The sequence below is a fragment of the Neopelma chrysocephalum genome, unplaced genomic scaffold (genome assembly GCF_003984885.1).
Source record: "Neopelma chrysocephalum unplaced genomic scaffold, ASM398488v2 Primary Assembly neopelma1_73b, whole genome shotgun sequence".
In the NCBI taxonomy this organism is placed as follows: domain Eukaryota; kingdom Metazoa; phylum Chordata; class Aves; order Passeriformes; family Pipridae; genus Neopelma; species Neopelma chrysocephalum.
In genome coordinates this window covers 2,344,668-2,359,445 of record NW_020897734.1, presented here as the reverse complement: position 1 = coordinate 2,359,445, position 14,778 = coordinate 2,344,668, and the positions used below count along the sequence as shown (strand labels likewise).

The window sequence follows — 14,778 nt, the reverse complement described above, 5'->3', positions numbered from 1 at the left end:
TGTTGCTCTGCCAATTTGGAGAACTGGTGCAATTTTTTATACTCTAATTGTGTTTTTGAACATCCTTGTAACCATTCCTCCTTGGGTATAATCCACAGAGGGTCATTTTTCAGATGAGCAAATTGTTTAAAATGCTGAATAAAGCTGCTAACCTGACACGTTCCTGCAAAGCAGCAGCGTTTGCTGTCCTGCTCGGTGGTCAAGTGCTCTTTAAGACTTTTTTTTCAGATAGCTGATTAATTTGTATTTCCTCAAGCTGATTAGAAGGATGTTGCCTCATACATCAGGCCTGGCCTAAAGGGAAACTGGACTTGTTTGGTACAAGCTGTTCTTGATGGTTGGTAAAAACCCAAGGAAGGGATTAAAAAAACAAAATTGTTTACTTTGGTCCAGAGTTACTCTAGGTAGAAAAGCTGGGCAAATGGACCCATAATTCCTTGGATGCTTCCTTTCTGAGGACAACATGATGTTTGTCCTTCCATTTTTAAAGACTTCTCCTGTTTTCTACAGACCTCAAAGGAAACTGCCCACATTTCAGGTTGCATCAAGTGTTTAGATCGTTACATGCTGCAAGATTAATAAGGACCTGTCCACCTGAAGTCATCCACTTTAGCTGATTGTTCTCCAGCCTGTTTGTCTGAATGTATTTGCTTGGAGCTTGTTCTGATCTTTCCTATCTGGTCTTGAGCCTGCACTTCATCTTCCTTTAGCCTGCTGGGTATCCAAAGACTGTCTTCCAGTCTGTTTTGTCCCTGTCAGTCAAGACTTGGTGTAGCCTGTTGCCTTCATGCCCTCAGCCATGTCACAAGCCTCGGTTCAAGGCCCCATTCCCAGTGGGGTTGAGGGCTGGAAGGCAGAGAAAGGGCATGGCTTGGGGCAAATGAAAGTCACCAGCGCTCACTGAGATAATGACCACAGATTACAACAGACAGAACAGGCTCTACCCTTAACTGCCTGGCCAGGCTTTTCCTTTGTCCTCATTTCTCCACCAAACAAGTTCGTGGTGGGACTGAGAGGAGGCAGAGCCCTACTACTGTGGTCCTCAACCCATTTCCAACATGCAGCTTTCCCCTGCCCAGAGTGCTCTCAAAGGTGGTACAACGTCACTCCTAAATAGTTCACTACCTTTTTCCTATTTTTCTGTAGCAGTCACACAGCACAGTGGTGAAAGGCATGAGAAGCTGCAATTGGTGGCACATATTTTGACAGAACCTCGGCCATCTCCACATGACTGTGGAGAAGATTCTTGGAAAAGTGAAACAACTTTCAAGAAGCAAAAAGAAAATGGAAAGAAATGGAAAGAAACGATCCAAGATGTTAACATATATTAATTAATTTATTTATATTCTTTACTTTTCAGTGTTGCAACTAGTTCTACATCACATTAATTCAAAATCGATCTTTCTTTACATGATCTATGACTTAGCAACTATTATACACTCAAAAGTACCATTAGCTACACACAGTCTGCCTGCCTCTGCAATTAATGCTGGAAACATAAGAAACATGCAAATATAAGGTTTTAGAGTATGGTTCTTTGGTCAAGTACAAATTCTGCAGTTAAGGAATGTGCTTCCATAGTATTTTGCCCTCAGCAATGACAATACACAGCAGCAAGAAAGGCAATTCCTGTGACATTTTTCAGGAGTAAAGAGTCCGTATCTTGGCTTAACATGGCAAAACTAACAGGTGCTTTCTTTGCAGAGAGCACCTCTGCTCCAGTGTGACAGTGCTGGCTCGGCAGGGAGGAGGGAGACAGGCAGAGTGGAACTACACAGTAACACTGCAGCACTTCAACTGAACTTGATGGATTAAGTTCAGTGTTACTTAGATGGTGCCTCTGTGGATTGATCCAGAGTAGTAAAATTACAACTCTACTACAGGCATTGGATATTCTCCAGCTACACACAGAGAGCCTGTGCTTCTAACATTGGCACTCCATTCTGCAAGAGTAAACATCTCTCCTTCACAGCTTTTCAAACAACACTTGTGTAAAATAAAATTATAGCCTTTAACATTTTAAGTATGTTGTCTATATTCCACACCATTCTGATGTTCTTTTAGAGTTAGGAAGTCCTAACATATAGAGTGAAATGATTAATGCTATGTATTACAGGTGTACTAAGCAGTGCAATGCCACAAACAGCCTTTGCTGCATTTCTATGGCATGGGATGGATGGAGGTGGCTGGAACAACTCAACAGGGTGGCTCTGTGACAGCGTTAGCCACATCAGTCCTTCTGTACAAGGATAATTACTTTAAATTGCTTTGGGAAATAATGTTTTCATTAAAATTAGACTTCGACCTGAAGTATATCTAAATAAAAAAACACTGGCTGACACAGTCAGCATTGGCTCAGTTCAGAGCATGAAGTGCTGGTGCGTCTCCAGAGCAATGGTCTCTCAACTTCACATACCCATCAGCAACCCAACTACACAAATAACACTGCAAGCAACACCCTGCTCTTCTAGGGTTGATATGTTTTCATTTTGCCTTTTGTGGGTACTCTGAAAGGTATGAGTTGACAAACATTGCTCTAGAACTAATACTAAGGGTCCATACAAAATAGAAACATACAATACATAGTCACATTTAATTAAGTTTTACTCCCTATTCTCCTTAATACATTTTTAAACTGTAAACTATACTAGCAACAGAATACTTTTTTTCCTTTTCATTTTTTTTCAATTTGAAGTTGCCTGTGAACTTATATATAATAAAATCAGTAATGGGTCTCCTTCAAAGTACCATTAACTGAAAATAGGGCACAGACTTGAGGGCAAAGTCCACTGTCCTCAGGGCAGACAAGTAAGCTACTGGTTCACAGAGATAATCCCCAATCACCAACAGGCTGCTAAAATATGCCTAGAAGTTTTCCACAAAAGAATATGTCTGTTCCTATAAATTAACTCTGTGGGCTTTGGTCAATAATGGTACAATTGAACTGGCAAGCTTCCATAATGCAATTATTTCTTCTTAAAGAATTGAATGAGACCAGCATTTCAAAGGGAAAAGTAGTCAACTTCCAATAAACTCCTGCTTGAGAATAATTTCCAGTTCTGGATGAGAACTGAGGCTGTTTATCATGGGAGGAAAAAGTGCTACTTGATTCTGAACTCAGCAGGAGCCAGCTGCTACCTAGTACACAGGCAAAAAAGAATTTTACAGTGTCTTGCTCTGGTGGAAGTAGCAGCTTCTTGCAGGTGCTGAACTCCTTCATGTACTCAGAATACAGCTATAAGTGGTGTGACAAACTGTGCATGCTGCCATGTTTACCACTCCTTAAAGACAGTTTTTCTCTTGCAAAGCTAGTAGCAAGTTCCAGTAAAAAAAATTCGTTTTAACAAATATTTCACTACTTCTTGATTAATGAATAAAATACTTAAAAGTGTTTGGGTGCTATACTCGCTACCCAACACTATGTACAAAAGCAGACATATAAAAACATAGGAGCTGCCTTTGCTAAGGCAAAAAGAGCAAAGTAGTTTCTTGCATTACGGTACTAAAGGCACCATGTTTCAAGACTGAAAAATAAAGGCAACAATTGTCCTTGCCAGTTCCATGGATGACCACTACAACTGCCCCAAGAATCATAATTTTATATTTGTGCCTGCTAGTTCTAGAAAAGTGCAATGTGTATAGGGTGCGTTCAAGTTACAGAAATTTTATTTCCCTTCTTTTGAACAATATAAATTTGAAAAATAAGTTATTAAATTATACTGGATCCAGCACACCTGGTTCCTCTGTCTTGTAGATTTTGCTCAGAAAGACTTCCACCTTGTCATCGCCCAAGTGACAGATGTCCAAGATGCAGACAACATGTTTGCCATCGAGATCCTTTGCAGCTTTTACAATTTCATCTAGAAGTTAAGAAAGGGTGTTTTTAAAAGGTATTTACTGTATACTGCAATACACTACAATTGATACTGAATTGATACTGTTTGCCATACAGTAATGTATGTATGTTCAACCTTCTTTCAGTGAAAAATTTTATTAGTAAATTCAATCACTAGAAATGATAGCATCAGAATTAGATATGGAAAAGCTGATATATGGATTAATTAACCACTAGTGATCTCAGATTTCATAGTGTTATTGAAGGAAAAGTAATGATGTATTTAAATAAAATCAGGTCTGTATATTCTATATAACCATGCAGGAAAACACCATGTTTATCTAGCACTTTGCAGTATGACACACACCAGTAATGCTCATCATATTTGTTCTGATGTGCTAGTAATTAGAAGCATAATCTGAAGTAATTCAATAGGAGGCAAATACTTCAGCACATAGGCACTGTAGGTTGTGTTAAAACTGCTGTTCAAAGTGTCATCACTTAAATGAACTGACTGAGTTACTCCATTTTATTTCAAAGCACACACTGACTTCCATCTATACCAGTATAACTTTGCACCAACAAATAACTGCCAACACTAGCTAGGTCACTTAGGAGTTTGTGGTTTGGGTATTAAAATACTGTCTTCAGAGTATGAGAACAGCTCCAGTAAAAACTGCCTTGAAAGTTCAGAGTTACACCTATTTACAAAAGGTGGTGACATAGAATTCATGTCTCTTTCCCTGAAGAGGTGAGCAATGCTGACCCACACCAGAGATTTCTACAGAGAATTACCTCTTGCACTGAAAAATAAAACAAGAAATGATAAATGAATAATGCCAGTGAAAGTCAGTCTCACCTGAAAGAGAAAACATGTCACAAGGCCTCCCATTGCTAGTGGCCTTCTGCTGATGTGCAGAGATGCAGCTCATACAAGACAATAATGTGTCATTTTGAATCTCTTCCAGTTGAAATAAGTGGGGATCTTCAGGACAAAACAGAGGGAGAAATGCAACATCTATTGCTACATCGTGGTTTATACCTGTTGAAGAAAACTATTTAAGTTAGCAGAAAACTTCATGTTCAGCCCATTAGCAACTTCATGCACCATTTCTTTTTTTTTAAACACACTATTGCACTGATTTTTATTTACATATTCTTTGACCATTAATTAATGACTAACATCTAAAATATGTTTGTATTATACACAAGCACATTCAAATTGATATGATGTTATAACATACTATGGTTTAAGGGCAATAATGCTGTTAGCTCAGAAAATATTAAACCGACATTAGAAGCCATTTCATTCTCCTTTTAACTTTACCTGCAAGGGCAGAGAAATTAACTTTACAACCAGTGTATCTATGCAGTGTGCAGTACAGAGCTGCTTTCATCTTGAATATCAAATTGTCAGTCCCAGCATTCTAATGACTGTAAATATTCAAACACCTTCTCTGCAAATCTCCATAGCAAATAAGGGAAACTTTTAAATTATGGAAACTTAACATAAGCAATGTTAAGCAAGGCAATTTCCCTCTCCTTTTAATGGAAAGACAAAATCAAACAAATTAATAACCTACGATAATGGTAGCAAACAGATACACGTTGACTTGCCTATTTATATTTTAACAAATAAAGATGAATAAACAGACACTTTCTCTTAGCCAGAAGCAGCAGAGGGCAGTTAATGAGTATGGCTAAAATACAGCCCTTCCTTTTTTAACCCTGGAAGGGAGGCACTTTAAGAGCAACAGAAGAACCAACTCAATAAAGCTGAAAAGAAGCATTTACAGTTGTTCTTTTCCCTTAAAGAACACTAACTCATTTCTGATGAGCACCTCTCCAGTAGGAAAGTCGGCTGACAAGTGCAATTGAATAATCTACCTGATCATGTCAGAATGGTCGAACTACTGAACAGCACCTACTTCTAACTGAAATAATCAATAGATTAAGGGCTACACACATTCTTAAAATGACAAACATAAGCCTATACACAAAACTGAAATTATGTGAAAAGTGATACTAGAAACAAAATATTCAGTAACTTCACTGAAAGGTATTTCTAATGAGAATTACAGCTTTCTAGTAAAAAACTTACCCTAAATGAGGACCCTAACAAAAATGTGAAACATCAGTAATTTTTATACTCAGAATCCACTGACTGATTTAGAGAAATCCATTCAGTTTCTGACCAACTTATATACTGCTTTTGCTTAACCTTGTCTAGAAGACAAGTTACTTACCCAGAACTGTCACTTCATAGTGCCCAAGGCCACTAGCACTTTTAAACTCATCAATACTTTTTTCTGCTGTGGTTTCTTTTGGCTGGTGCACTGCTGCATGCAGGTTGTACTGTTGCATAAGTAAGTCTCTGTACACATAATCAAATTTACGCGGGATACTTTCAGGGAAAATTTTGCTGTGATGCAAATATTTCATTAATTTGTCTTTCACTTGTGTCCACAGGTCACTCTGCCAGGAATCACAAGTTCTTCTAGTCTCTTCAGTTTCAGGTATATCACTCATTCCTTCTCGGTCTGTTATAAGCACAGAAAATATTTAGTTGCTTATAGGCTTACATAATTGTATCACTTCTCTGCTAGATGAGAAATAATTGCCATTAGAACGTTTCAATTATGAAGACATGGAAGAATGCTGGAAACACAACACAAGGAATTAAACTAGAGTTGGAATGTCAGTAAATGGGTAACCTTAGAGGCCAGACTTATAGTAAAAAGACTTATTTCAGCACATGAAGAGCATCATCATGGCTTGTTTCTGGAGAGCACTCAACTTGTTCAACGAACAGCCAGAAACCATAAAAACAGGTTTCAAATGAGTACAAGTGAAACACAGAACTATTTACATTGGAAAAGAGATTATCTTACAGCCCAGACTGCAAAACTGTTCTTCTTTCTTCTACCAAAAATAGATACCAAGAAACTAACTGCATGGAACATGAGTTTATTTTTCAATTGCAGAGAAAGAAAGAAAAAATTAATACCAACTTTTTAAAAAAATCCTTAAATCAAACATTATTCTTATTACTGGCTTGCACATTTCACCCATTTCCTCCCCAAATCTTGTATCAGTCTAAAGTTAATATAACAACTACTTGCAATGTACCTGTGCAGTACTGCAAACTGGCTGATACAGCCTGTCCATTTTTATCTTGCACAATATCTCCATGTTGATATTCATCCAACCTAAAAAAACAAAGTTATAGTGTGTATACGTATATATGTATATATTTTTAAAACCCGTTTAACCTCAAACACAATGCAGGCAAAAGTTCAAACCTTAGATTTCTAGTGATAAAGGATACAAGCTCGAATGAATGAGCACTAGTACCGGCTTCATATCATGAGAGTTGTAATACAGCAGTTTGACACAACGACACCTACTCAGCTCAGGAAATCGGCTTTGCAGATCTCAGGACAAGCCCTGCAGGATTCCCGGGCTTTGGGAAGCTAATGGGGAACGATTTTACACTCAAAGCCCGGTGTCTGCTGCCCTCTCCCGGGCACCTGCAGGAAATATCACGTTTGACACGGCTCAACATCGCAGGTGACCTGATGCTAAAAAACGGTGCCCCAAGTGCTGCTGCACTGTCATCCCATCACCCTGCAGCAGTCATAAAGAAAGCACGAATGGAGCCGTCATCACTCCAGAATCCAAAATGATACTTTCCTGTGGACATACTGCCCTGTTACAAAAACCAGTTCAATGAAGCAAACTAGATTTTTGTTATACTTTCTTTTCTTTCTTTAACCATGATGTTTTGAATTAATGGTAAGAAACTATTCTTTGTCAATCTCTAATGAATTACCCAAGATATCAGGAAGGCGAGAAATTTATCAGATACTCTGCAACCAAACATGGTAAAATAAGCTCCTAGGCCCATTTATTCCTGTCTTCTTTGATCCATTCTTCTTATTATAATATGAAAACTCACCAGGATATCTGAACAAACTTAGGAAAAGGACTATCTTGATTATCTTGTGTCACAAACAACTGCAACACGAGTAAGACTGCATTAAGGTACCATTAAAATTCCAGACTGCTAAACTAGTTACTAATGAAAGACTGTAACTGCAAATACACAGGGACAATATAGAGACAGTAAAAAAGGAATCAAAGATGAACATGCTGTTTAGTGGCACATTCTGTATGTCGTAAAGATTTACAGGGTTTATTTCAATTTCTCTTATTTCATACTAGAATGTATCTTGAAAACTTCATGTCAATGTTTCTTAACATATAGAATTATCGAAATATCTAGTGAAAAGATAAAAGGAAATACACTGTGGGTTTTGAGTACAAAAGTACATTTTATGAAATGTTCTATCACTGAAGTGACCTTCTCATGATCTCCAACTCTAGGCACAGAAGAATCCTCACTTAAGTAGCACAAACTATGCAATTACTGCCCACAAAATTAATTTTCACTTTTGAGATTTGGACTTCTCAAAAAGAGACATGAAACCCCAGCACAGTGTTAGGAAAGGTGTGCTCAGAAACCAGTATGTCAAGTCAGACATGTGCCAACTTCCCTCTTCATTACAGCAGAGGATTAAACCAAGTCATACTGCTGACGGGTGGATATTATGGAAATGGTTTTTTCCTTTTAGGACTGTCTAGTTTTGGAAGTGAATAGGCTCTGATTCAGAGCTAGTAAAGCCTCTGAATAATATGAAAATAACTTGTCATGATTTTTTCCCCACTTCTTTCTCAGATCTGTAGCTGGGATTATTTCTCCTACCTGCCTGACATATCATTCCTACAGGACTGCTTTGTGTTAGATGAGAGCACAGCCTAACTTGAGCCAGGCTTGGAAGGGAAACCTACAGGTCTATACACACAATCTATTTGCTTATTTGCCAGCCAGTACATCTGCAAGGCACCTGATATAACCCAAATCCTTCCATTTACTGCAATATGCTTTGGCTGTTGTACACCCACATCCTATTTCGCCCACACCAGCTTTAGGAGAACTTGTGCCATGCCACATTTGCTGTTCCCAGCCTGCATTCTGCAGTCCCACCTTGTCACAGATGCCCACTTGCAAAAAAAAGGCCATTATACACTATTTCTAGACACAGGTATTCATTCACCTTCTCAGTCATTTTACTTTAAAGTATTGTCAATGAAAATAATGTCAATCAAAATAGATGGCAGATCAATACTTTTAGAAAATATTGGGAAAATAAGCATGTCTCGTGTTTCACACATATTTCCTTAAGCACTGGGACTGTGATAAAATTCAGAAAGAAAACAGTTGCATCTTGAAGCTATGCTCAAACAATGCAAGGAATTGAAGTGACTCAAAAAAACAAAACGCCTCACTCACTGATATGACAGGTAAAACTTGTTTTATAGACTGGTTTGAAGTCAACTTAACTGTCCTGCCACCATTATGGTAAACAAAGCTATCACAGCAAGTAACAGAGAAACCAAACAGCCTTCTGTGATAACTTGACAAGTCTACACAGACTGATTATTGGTACCTACCAATTTCTCCCTGAAAAATTCTAATTTATGTGAAAAAGGCCTCCAAAGGAAACATCATATTCTAGGAAACTTTCAGTCATGCACACTTCAAGTTGAATTTCCCCATATTATAGAATTTCCATCCCTTAGCTCTCATCAGAGGGGAAGAAAAAAGAGAAAAGGGTTTAGGTTACATAAACATTTAGAAGTGAAACTGCAAGGATAGAATCAATCAAACAAGTTACTTTCAAGCAGTGTGGAGTGGGAGCAGGCAGTGCACCAGCAATTCCACAGTAACATGCTAAACTCACAAACATTGAAATGCTATGAAAACTACTGTGGGTTTTTTTTCACTTCCACATAAAAATAAGCCTTTCTGAAATTCCCAATCTTTTCCCATTCACAATGGCTTCATTCACTATAAATTAAACTACTTTGGGGTATATTAAATGCTTAAAAGTACCTTTATGTGGAAGATCTTTACTAGCAAGGCTATAAATATTAACAAAACTATTAACCAGTTTCCTTGTTCTTTCTGAAACCCTTAATAATCAGGTAAGTTACCAAAGAAATGCAGGAACTGAGGCTGTCAATAAAAAAACCTCAGTATAAGTTTTTACTGCTTAAAAAAGAAATTAAAAATGCAACCACATGCTGAGAACAAAACAGAAAAAACCTTGATGCAAAATAGTCTAAGCTAGAATATGTACTTCAAAATGTATCTCTAGTGTTGGACTTGATGATTCTTGTGAGTCCCTTCCAACTCAGAATATTCTGTGCAATCTGTGAAGTTTATTAAAACTAGTGTTGTTATTTCATTAACATATGAAAATATTTCAGTGAGAGCTTACATTCTGCTGCATCTAAGCAACAGAACAGAAAACAATGCAATTTTAAGGTAAGTCAGCTAACTTTCTATTTTTCTTTTGCAATTTGGAGAATTCAGCACAACTTCATAGTTAGTTACAGAAATACACAAGTTACCTTTTAATTATATAGAGTGAAACAGCTTTCCATAATCCAACACAGACTTTCTCCTCCTTTAGCTGGGGTTCTAGCATTAATGGCACAGAGAGGACACACAGGTAGCAAGGAGAGTAGCAGATTGAGAAAAGCAGAGAACAAAGTAAACATGCCTTAACTTTCTGCTTCACCTACAAGAAATGGGGAGAAAACATTCTTCCCACCCTCCACCCCCAAGAAAAAAGGGAACATTCCTCAGCAAGCAAAAGAAAACAGGATTCTTCACAGTCAAGAAAAACCTCCTGATTTTCCTATGTATTTGTGCCACAAGTCCCTGCAAACTCCTGCACCACCTGCAGAGATGGGACCCTAAAGCCAGGTGATGCTTTTAAATGAACCAGCTTCAAAGACAGGCAACCATTTCCCCTACAAAATGCAGTTTCTACCAAGAGGACCAGGAAACAACAGACACATGGGCTAAAAAGAGACTAATTTACTCCACAGAGAAACTTCCGCAAATTAGTTCCCAAGGAAAGGGGCATGCTTTGTAGGGGGGGTAATACTGGCAGAATGGTCAACAACTTTAGCATTGTTGCTCTATCCCTAGCACCATGATTCTTTTGTTTTAGGGGAAGGAAGAGATGCTAAAAAGTAAACTAAAAAGGCAACTGAGCTGTAAACATACTCATGACACACACCCAAATCACCACTGCCAAAATATATAAACCTCTTAAGTGACTGACACCAAAGTGTTCAAACACTCAAGTTGCCCACACTGTGTTTGGAACAAATTACAAGAATTTATGACCCTTAAACAATATGTCCAAAGAAAAGTAACTGTTTACCCCAGACTAGCAAAAAATAAAAAACACTCATTCAGTTTTCTTAATAATTTTACATTTGTGGTTATTTCAATAGGTTCTAGACTTGTCAGGGCTTGGATTTGAAATTACTACCTGGATTTCAAAAAACCTCACCTTCTCTGGATCCAACAGTTCAGTAACAACTGAGTGTTGGGGAAGGGAAGGAGCCAAGTGGCTTCTCAGGGACTATACTTACCCCTCTGTAGCATCAAGGATAATGTATGGCTCAGCCACCACTAGCAAATCCATTAATGCTATTACATTTTCACTATTTGCTAATTAAGCATCCCTCCCTCCTACTTTTGACTTCCCCACTTAAACTGTAATACCTCTGAAACAAAAACTACATATAGTACGCTATGATGGACCTCTGTAACTATATATTCCCTTACTACCACTAGTAGCAATATAAAAAGATGTTTAATAACATACTCAAAAGTTTGTTTCACAATAGTTCAATATATTTGAAGTAGAACCAGTGCAGAGGAATGAACAGAAAATTAATATTAAGCTCTACTCTGATCTGTTCTTTCATTTCACTTCCACACTGATTCCTGACCCGTAAAATTTTCACTTCAAGTATCTTTGTTTCAATATTGCAATTATTCAACATAATTAATTCACATGACTTACCCCAATTTTCTTCTTGCAGATCGTGTAAAATAGGGGCAAGATGATACAGGAATAACAGATGTACTTCCCCTTAAAGTAGGAAATTCACCATTATTTTACAGTATTTATTTAAATGGAAATACACAAAGCAAGGAACATTCACGTTTTCCTTTCAGGCAGAACTAAATTAAGACACTCAAATGCTGGAATTTTTCATACACAACAGAATCCACTAACAAGTTTGCTGTAACACTGCCAAGATGGAACTTCTATTCACTAGGGTTTTCTTAATCCTAAATTTTGATTCAATCCCAACTATATTTCATCTCATTTTTCCTCAACGTATTCTAAATACCCAACCTCTTCACACATTATGACTTACGGATGTGAAAAGTCAAGAATAAAAATATACCATTTACAACGTGAGAAATCCACTGCAGAAAAAATAGATGTGACTGGCCTGACTCTTGCAACATTCCATCTGTCAGTGTAACACCAGGCTTTCAACAGGAAGTATGGGTACACTAGATTTTACACAAACACTGCAACAAAGGGCAACCTTATGCAAGTAGTTATTTTACTCTTGAATCTGATATAGTTGTATCAGACAAATTGTCTCATTCCATTTCCTTATACTGGACTGATATCCTTTGTCTATGTCTGACTAGATGGGATACAACTGGATGAAATCCCAGCAGAAGCAGAGCCATAGTACTACAAGTTATTTTGAGCCTTTAGGTTAGCACATGATCACCATCTACTTGCCCTTCTTACAGCAAGTTACAGCTACATGCTGACAAAGAAAAAATAAGGTATGTTTGAAATTCTGCATTTTCAGTGAAGAAATCTTATTTCCTCACACCACTAACTGCTGTTTGTTCCATGGCTATGTTACTAAACTACATATGGTTCAAGTATTAACAACTTTTATTTCAAATCTGTGGCCTTAACAACAAAGTACTACAATATTAATCAGAAGAAAGCACTGCAAACCTGCTTTAATCAATCCCTCATTACAATTAATAGTATAACTGTCATCACCTGACGCCAGTAAAAGTTTGTAACTCCACTTTAAAGATTAAACTATGTATGCTTTTAAAGCTTTCTTATATAATTGCTGTGGCCTGGGCTCTGAACTAATTTCTGTAAAGACTTTTTAGAAGATCCACTACGTATTTATGGAGAGAGCTTACTGTTCTGCATCTCTATTTAATCTGCGTATCTTTCTCTTGACTGAACCCTCCTTTGGCAGCAGAGCTTGGTGCTGATGTTGTTCCCCAGTAGAGCAATGTGGACCCAGAAAAGACTTAACTTCTTCATTTTGAAGGCTGGTATTTTTTCCCTTGTCAACACAGTCTTCTTTGGAAACAGCAGAACTTTCAAGAGACTGAGAAGAGTCCTTCTGCAACAACAGTTAATTGTTTAAGATTTTCATGCACTTAAAGCTATTGCTCGCAACTCAAAAACCTGCAAGTTTCAAAGTAACTTTCAAAGGAACAGCACAATTTACCCTACTTTCTGAAAGTCATCTTTTATCTAGCAAAAATTATTTTCAAATCATATTAATAAGATAAATTCTGTCTCGGAAGTGACAGTGAGAGTGTTGCAGTAGTTGTCTCTCTCACATGCTACTTTACATTAAGTTATCCAGTCAAACTAGCAATGTCTAAACAGAAGTTTTACAAAGGACTGCCAGAATACTTTCAGAAAAGCACCGAATCATTGCTTTTTAAAATTTTGCTCTCAAAAAGCAAATTAAGTTAACCAAGAGACAATGTAATTAAGCTCTGAACTCAATTGCAAAATTCTCCATTCTAATTACAATCACAGCCACTCAAGTGCTGTAGCATTAACTCTCACACACTGTACCTGAACAAGTTCCACTCCTGAAACTTCTTCAGCTGTGCTGCTACAGCTGATGTATTTTATGGCACAAATTATTCCCTGAACAGCAACGCGCTTGTGTTCTCTGTAGTGCAAATCTTCAATCTCTTTCCCTGTTTCACTTATGGTCTTCAAAACTGATTCAACTGCAAAAAAGAAATTTCCACAAACAAATTTTAAAGAAACAGAATACTAAAATCTCTGAATGCAAGTTAAAAAAAAAAATTAATTTGTTAATAAATATTAAATTGATTTAAACTTATGTTTTTGAAGAATTTTAAATCTTTTTCTTGTCCACATCACAGGGGAAAAAATTTAAACAATAAACCTTTTTAGCTCACGTGAATCCCTTAGTATGCATTATCAGATATCACAATTCATGTTTCAGGTGAAGTTTCTAATTCACTGTTTCATCCAGAATGACTATTTTTAATACTGATTTAACAGAATATTCAGAATAAAACTTCTGGGCACATCTGTAGCTCATGTAAACTTCTACAGTTCTCCTGAGCTAATAGTGCTGTAATACTTTTTGTAAGATAAGGATTTAACCCGTGAAACATTTAGTCACGTAAGGGAGTTTTCCCTGGAGTAAGACTGAACTGAAAATTTTACAGATATTTGATGCATGATACCTTTATTGCTTTTACAATAATCTGAAAAGTTATCTGGAGGTCGTGGAAAAGGGTAATAGCCACCAATGACAGTTTTCTTCATTTGATCAGCTTCACTTTGTGATTTCATCCATTGAATGAAATTTTTCACTTTGGTGTCCTTAGTGTATGGCTGACCCTTGTGCCACCCTTTTAAAAGAAAAATAATCAGGTATCAAAACCAAAGCAGGTTACTGTAATCTGTTCTTATCTTGAAACTTCCCAGAACACTACACAGAAAAACAAATTAAGAAAATCTTGACTAGAGAGTACAAAAGATGTCTTTGCACTAGTCCACAGTGTTTTATCAAAACGAGTATCCTGAATTCCTTAATTACACTTGCATTTGACACTGAAAGTCAAACAAATATGAAGTAACTGAAGGAAATAAAACAACTAGCAAAAAATCTACTAGAATACTTTCTCACAGGAGCACACAAAACAATAAAATGATCAGAAATTGTTTTATTAGCAG

At 37.1% G+C, this 14,778-nt stretch overlaps 1 protein-coding gene across 3 annotated transcripts in view; it reads right to left on the bottom strand.

The window, feature by feature from the left end:
- Positions 1–2,686: 2,686 nt before the first annotated feature.
- Positions 2,687–14,778, bottom strand: part of RADX (RPA1 related single stranded DNA binding protein, X-linked) — a 20,632-nt gene continuing 8,540 nt past the window's right edge. For all 3 annotated transcript variants that reach the window (XM_027687186.1, XM_027687188.1, XM_027687189.1), the window contains 8 exons: positions 14,286–14,453; positions 13,636–13,796; positions 12,960–13,168; positions 11,793–11,856; positions 6,965–7,049; positions 6,082–6,375; positions 4,695–4,877; positions 2,687–3,860 (listed from right to left, as the gene is read on the bottom strand). In XM_027687186.1, the coding sequence (XP_027542987.1) occupies positions 3,715–3,860; positions 4,695–4,877; positions 6,082–6,375; positions 6,965–7,049; positions 11,793–11,856; positions 12,960–13,168; positions 13,636–13,796; positions 14,286–14,453 (1,310 nt within the window). In that variant the 3' untranslated portion in view covers positions 2,687–3,714. The remainder of the gene's footprint in view (positions 3,861–4,694; positions 4,878–6,081; positions 6,376–6,964; positions 7,050–11,792; positions 11,857–12,959; positions 13,169–13,635; positions 13,797–14,285; positions 14,454–14,778) is intronic.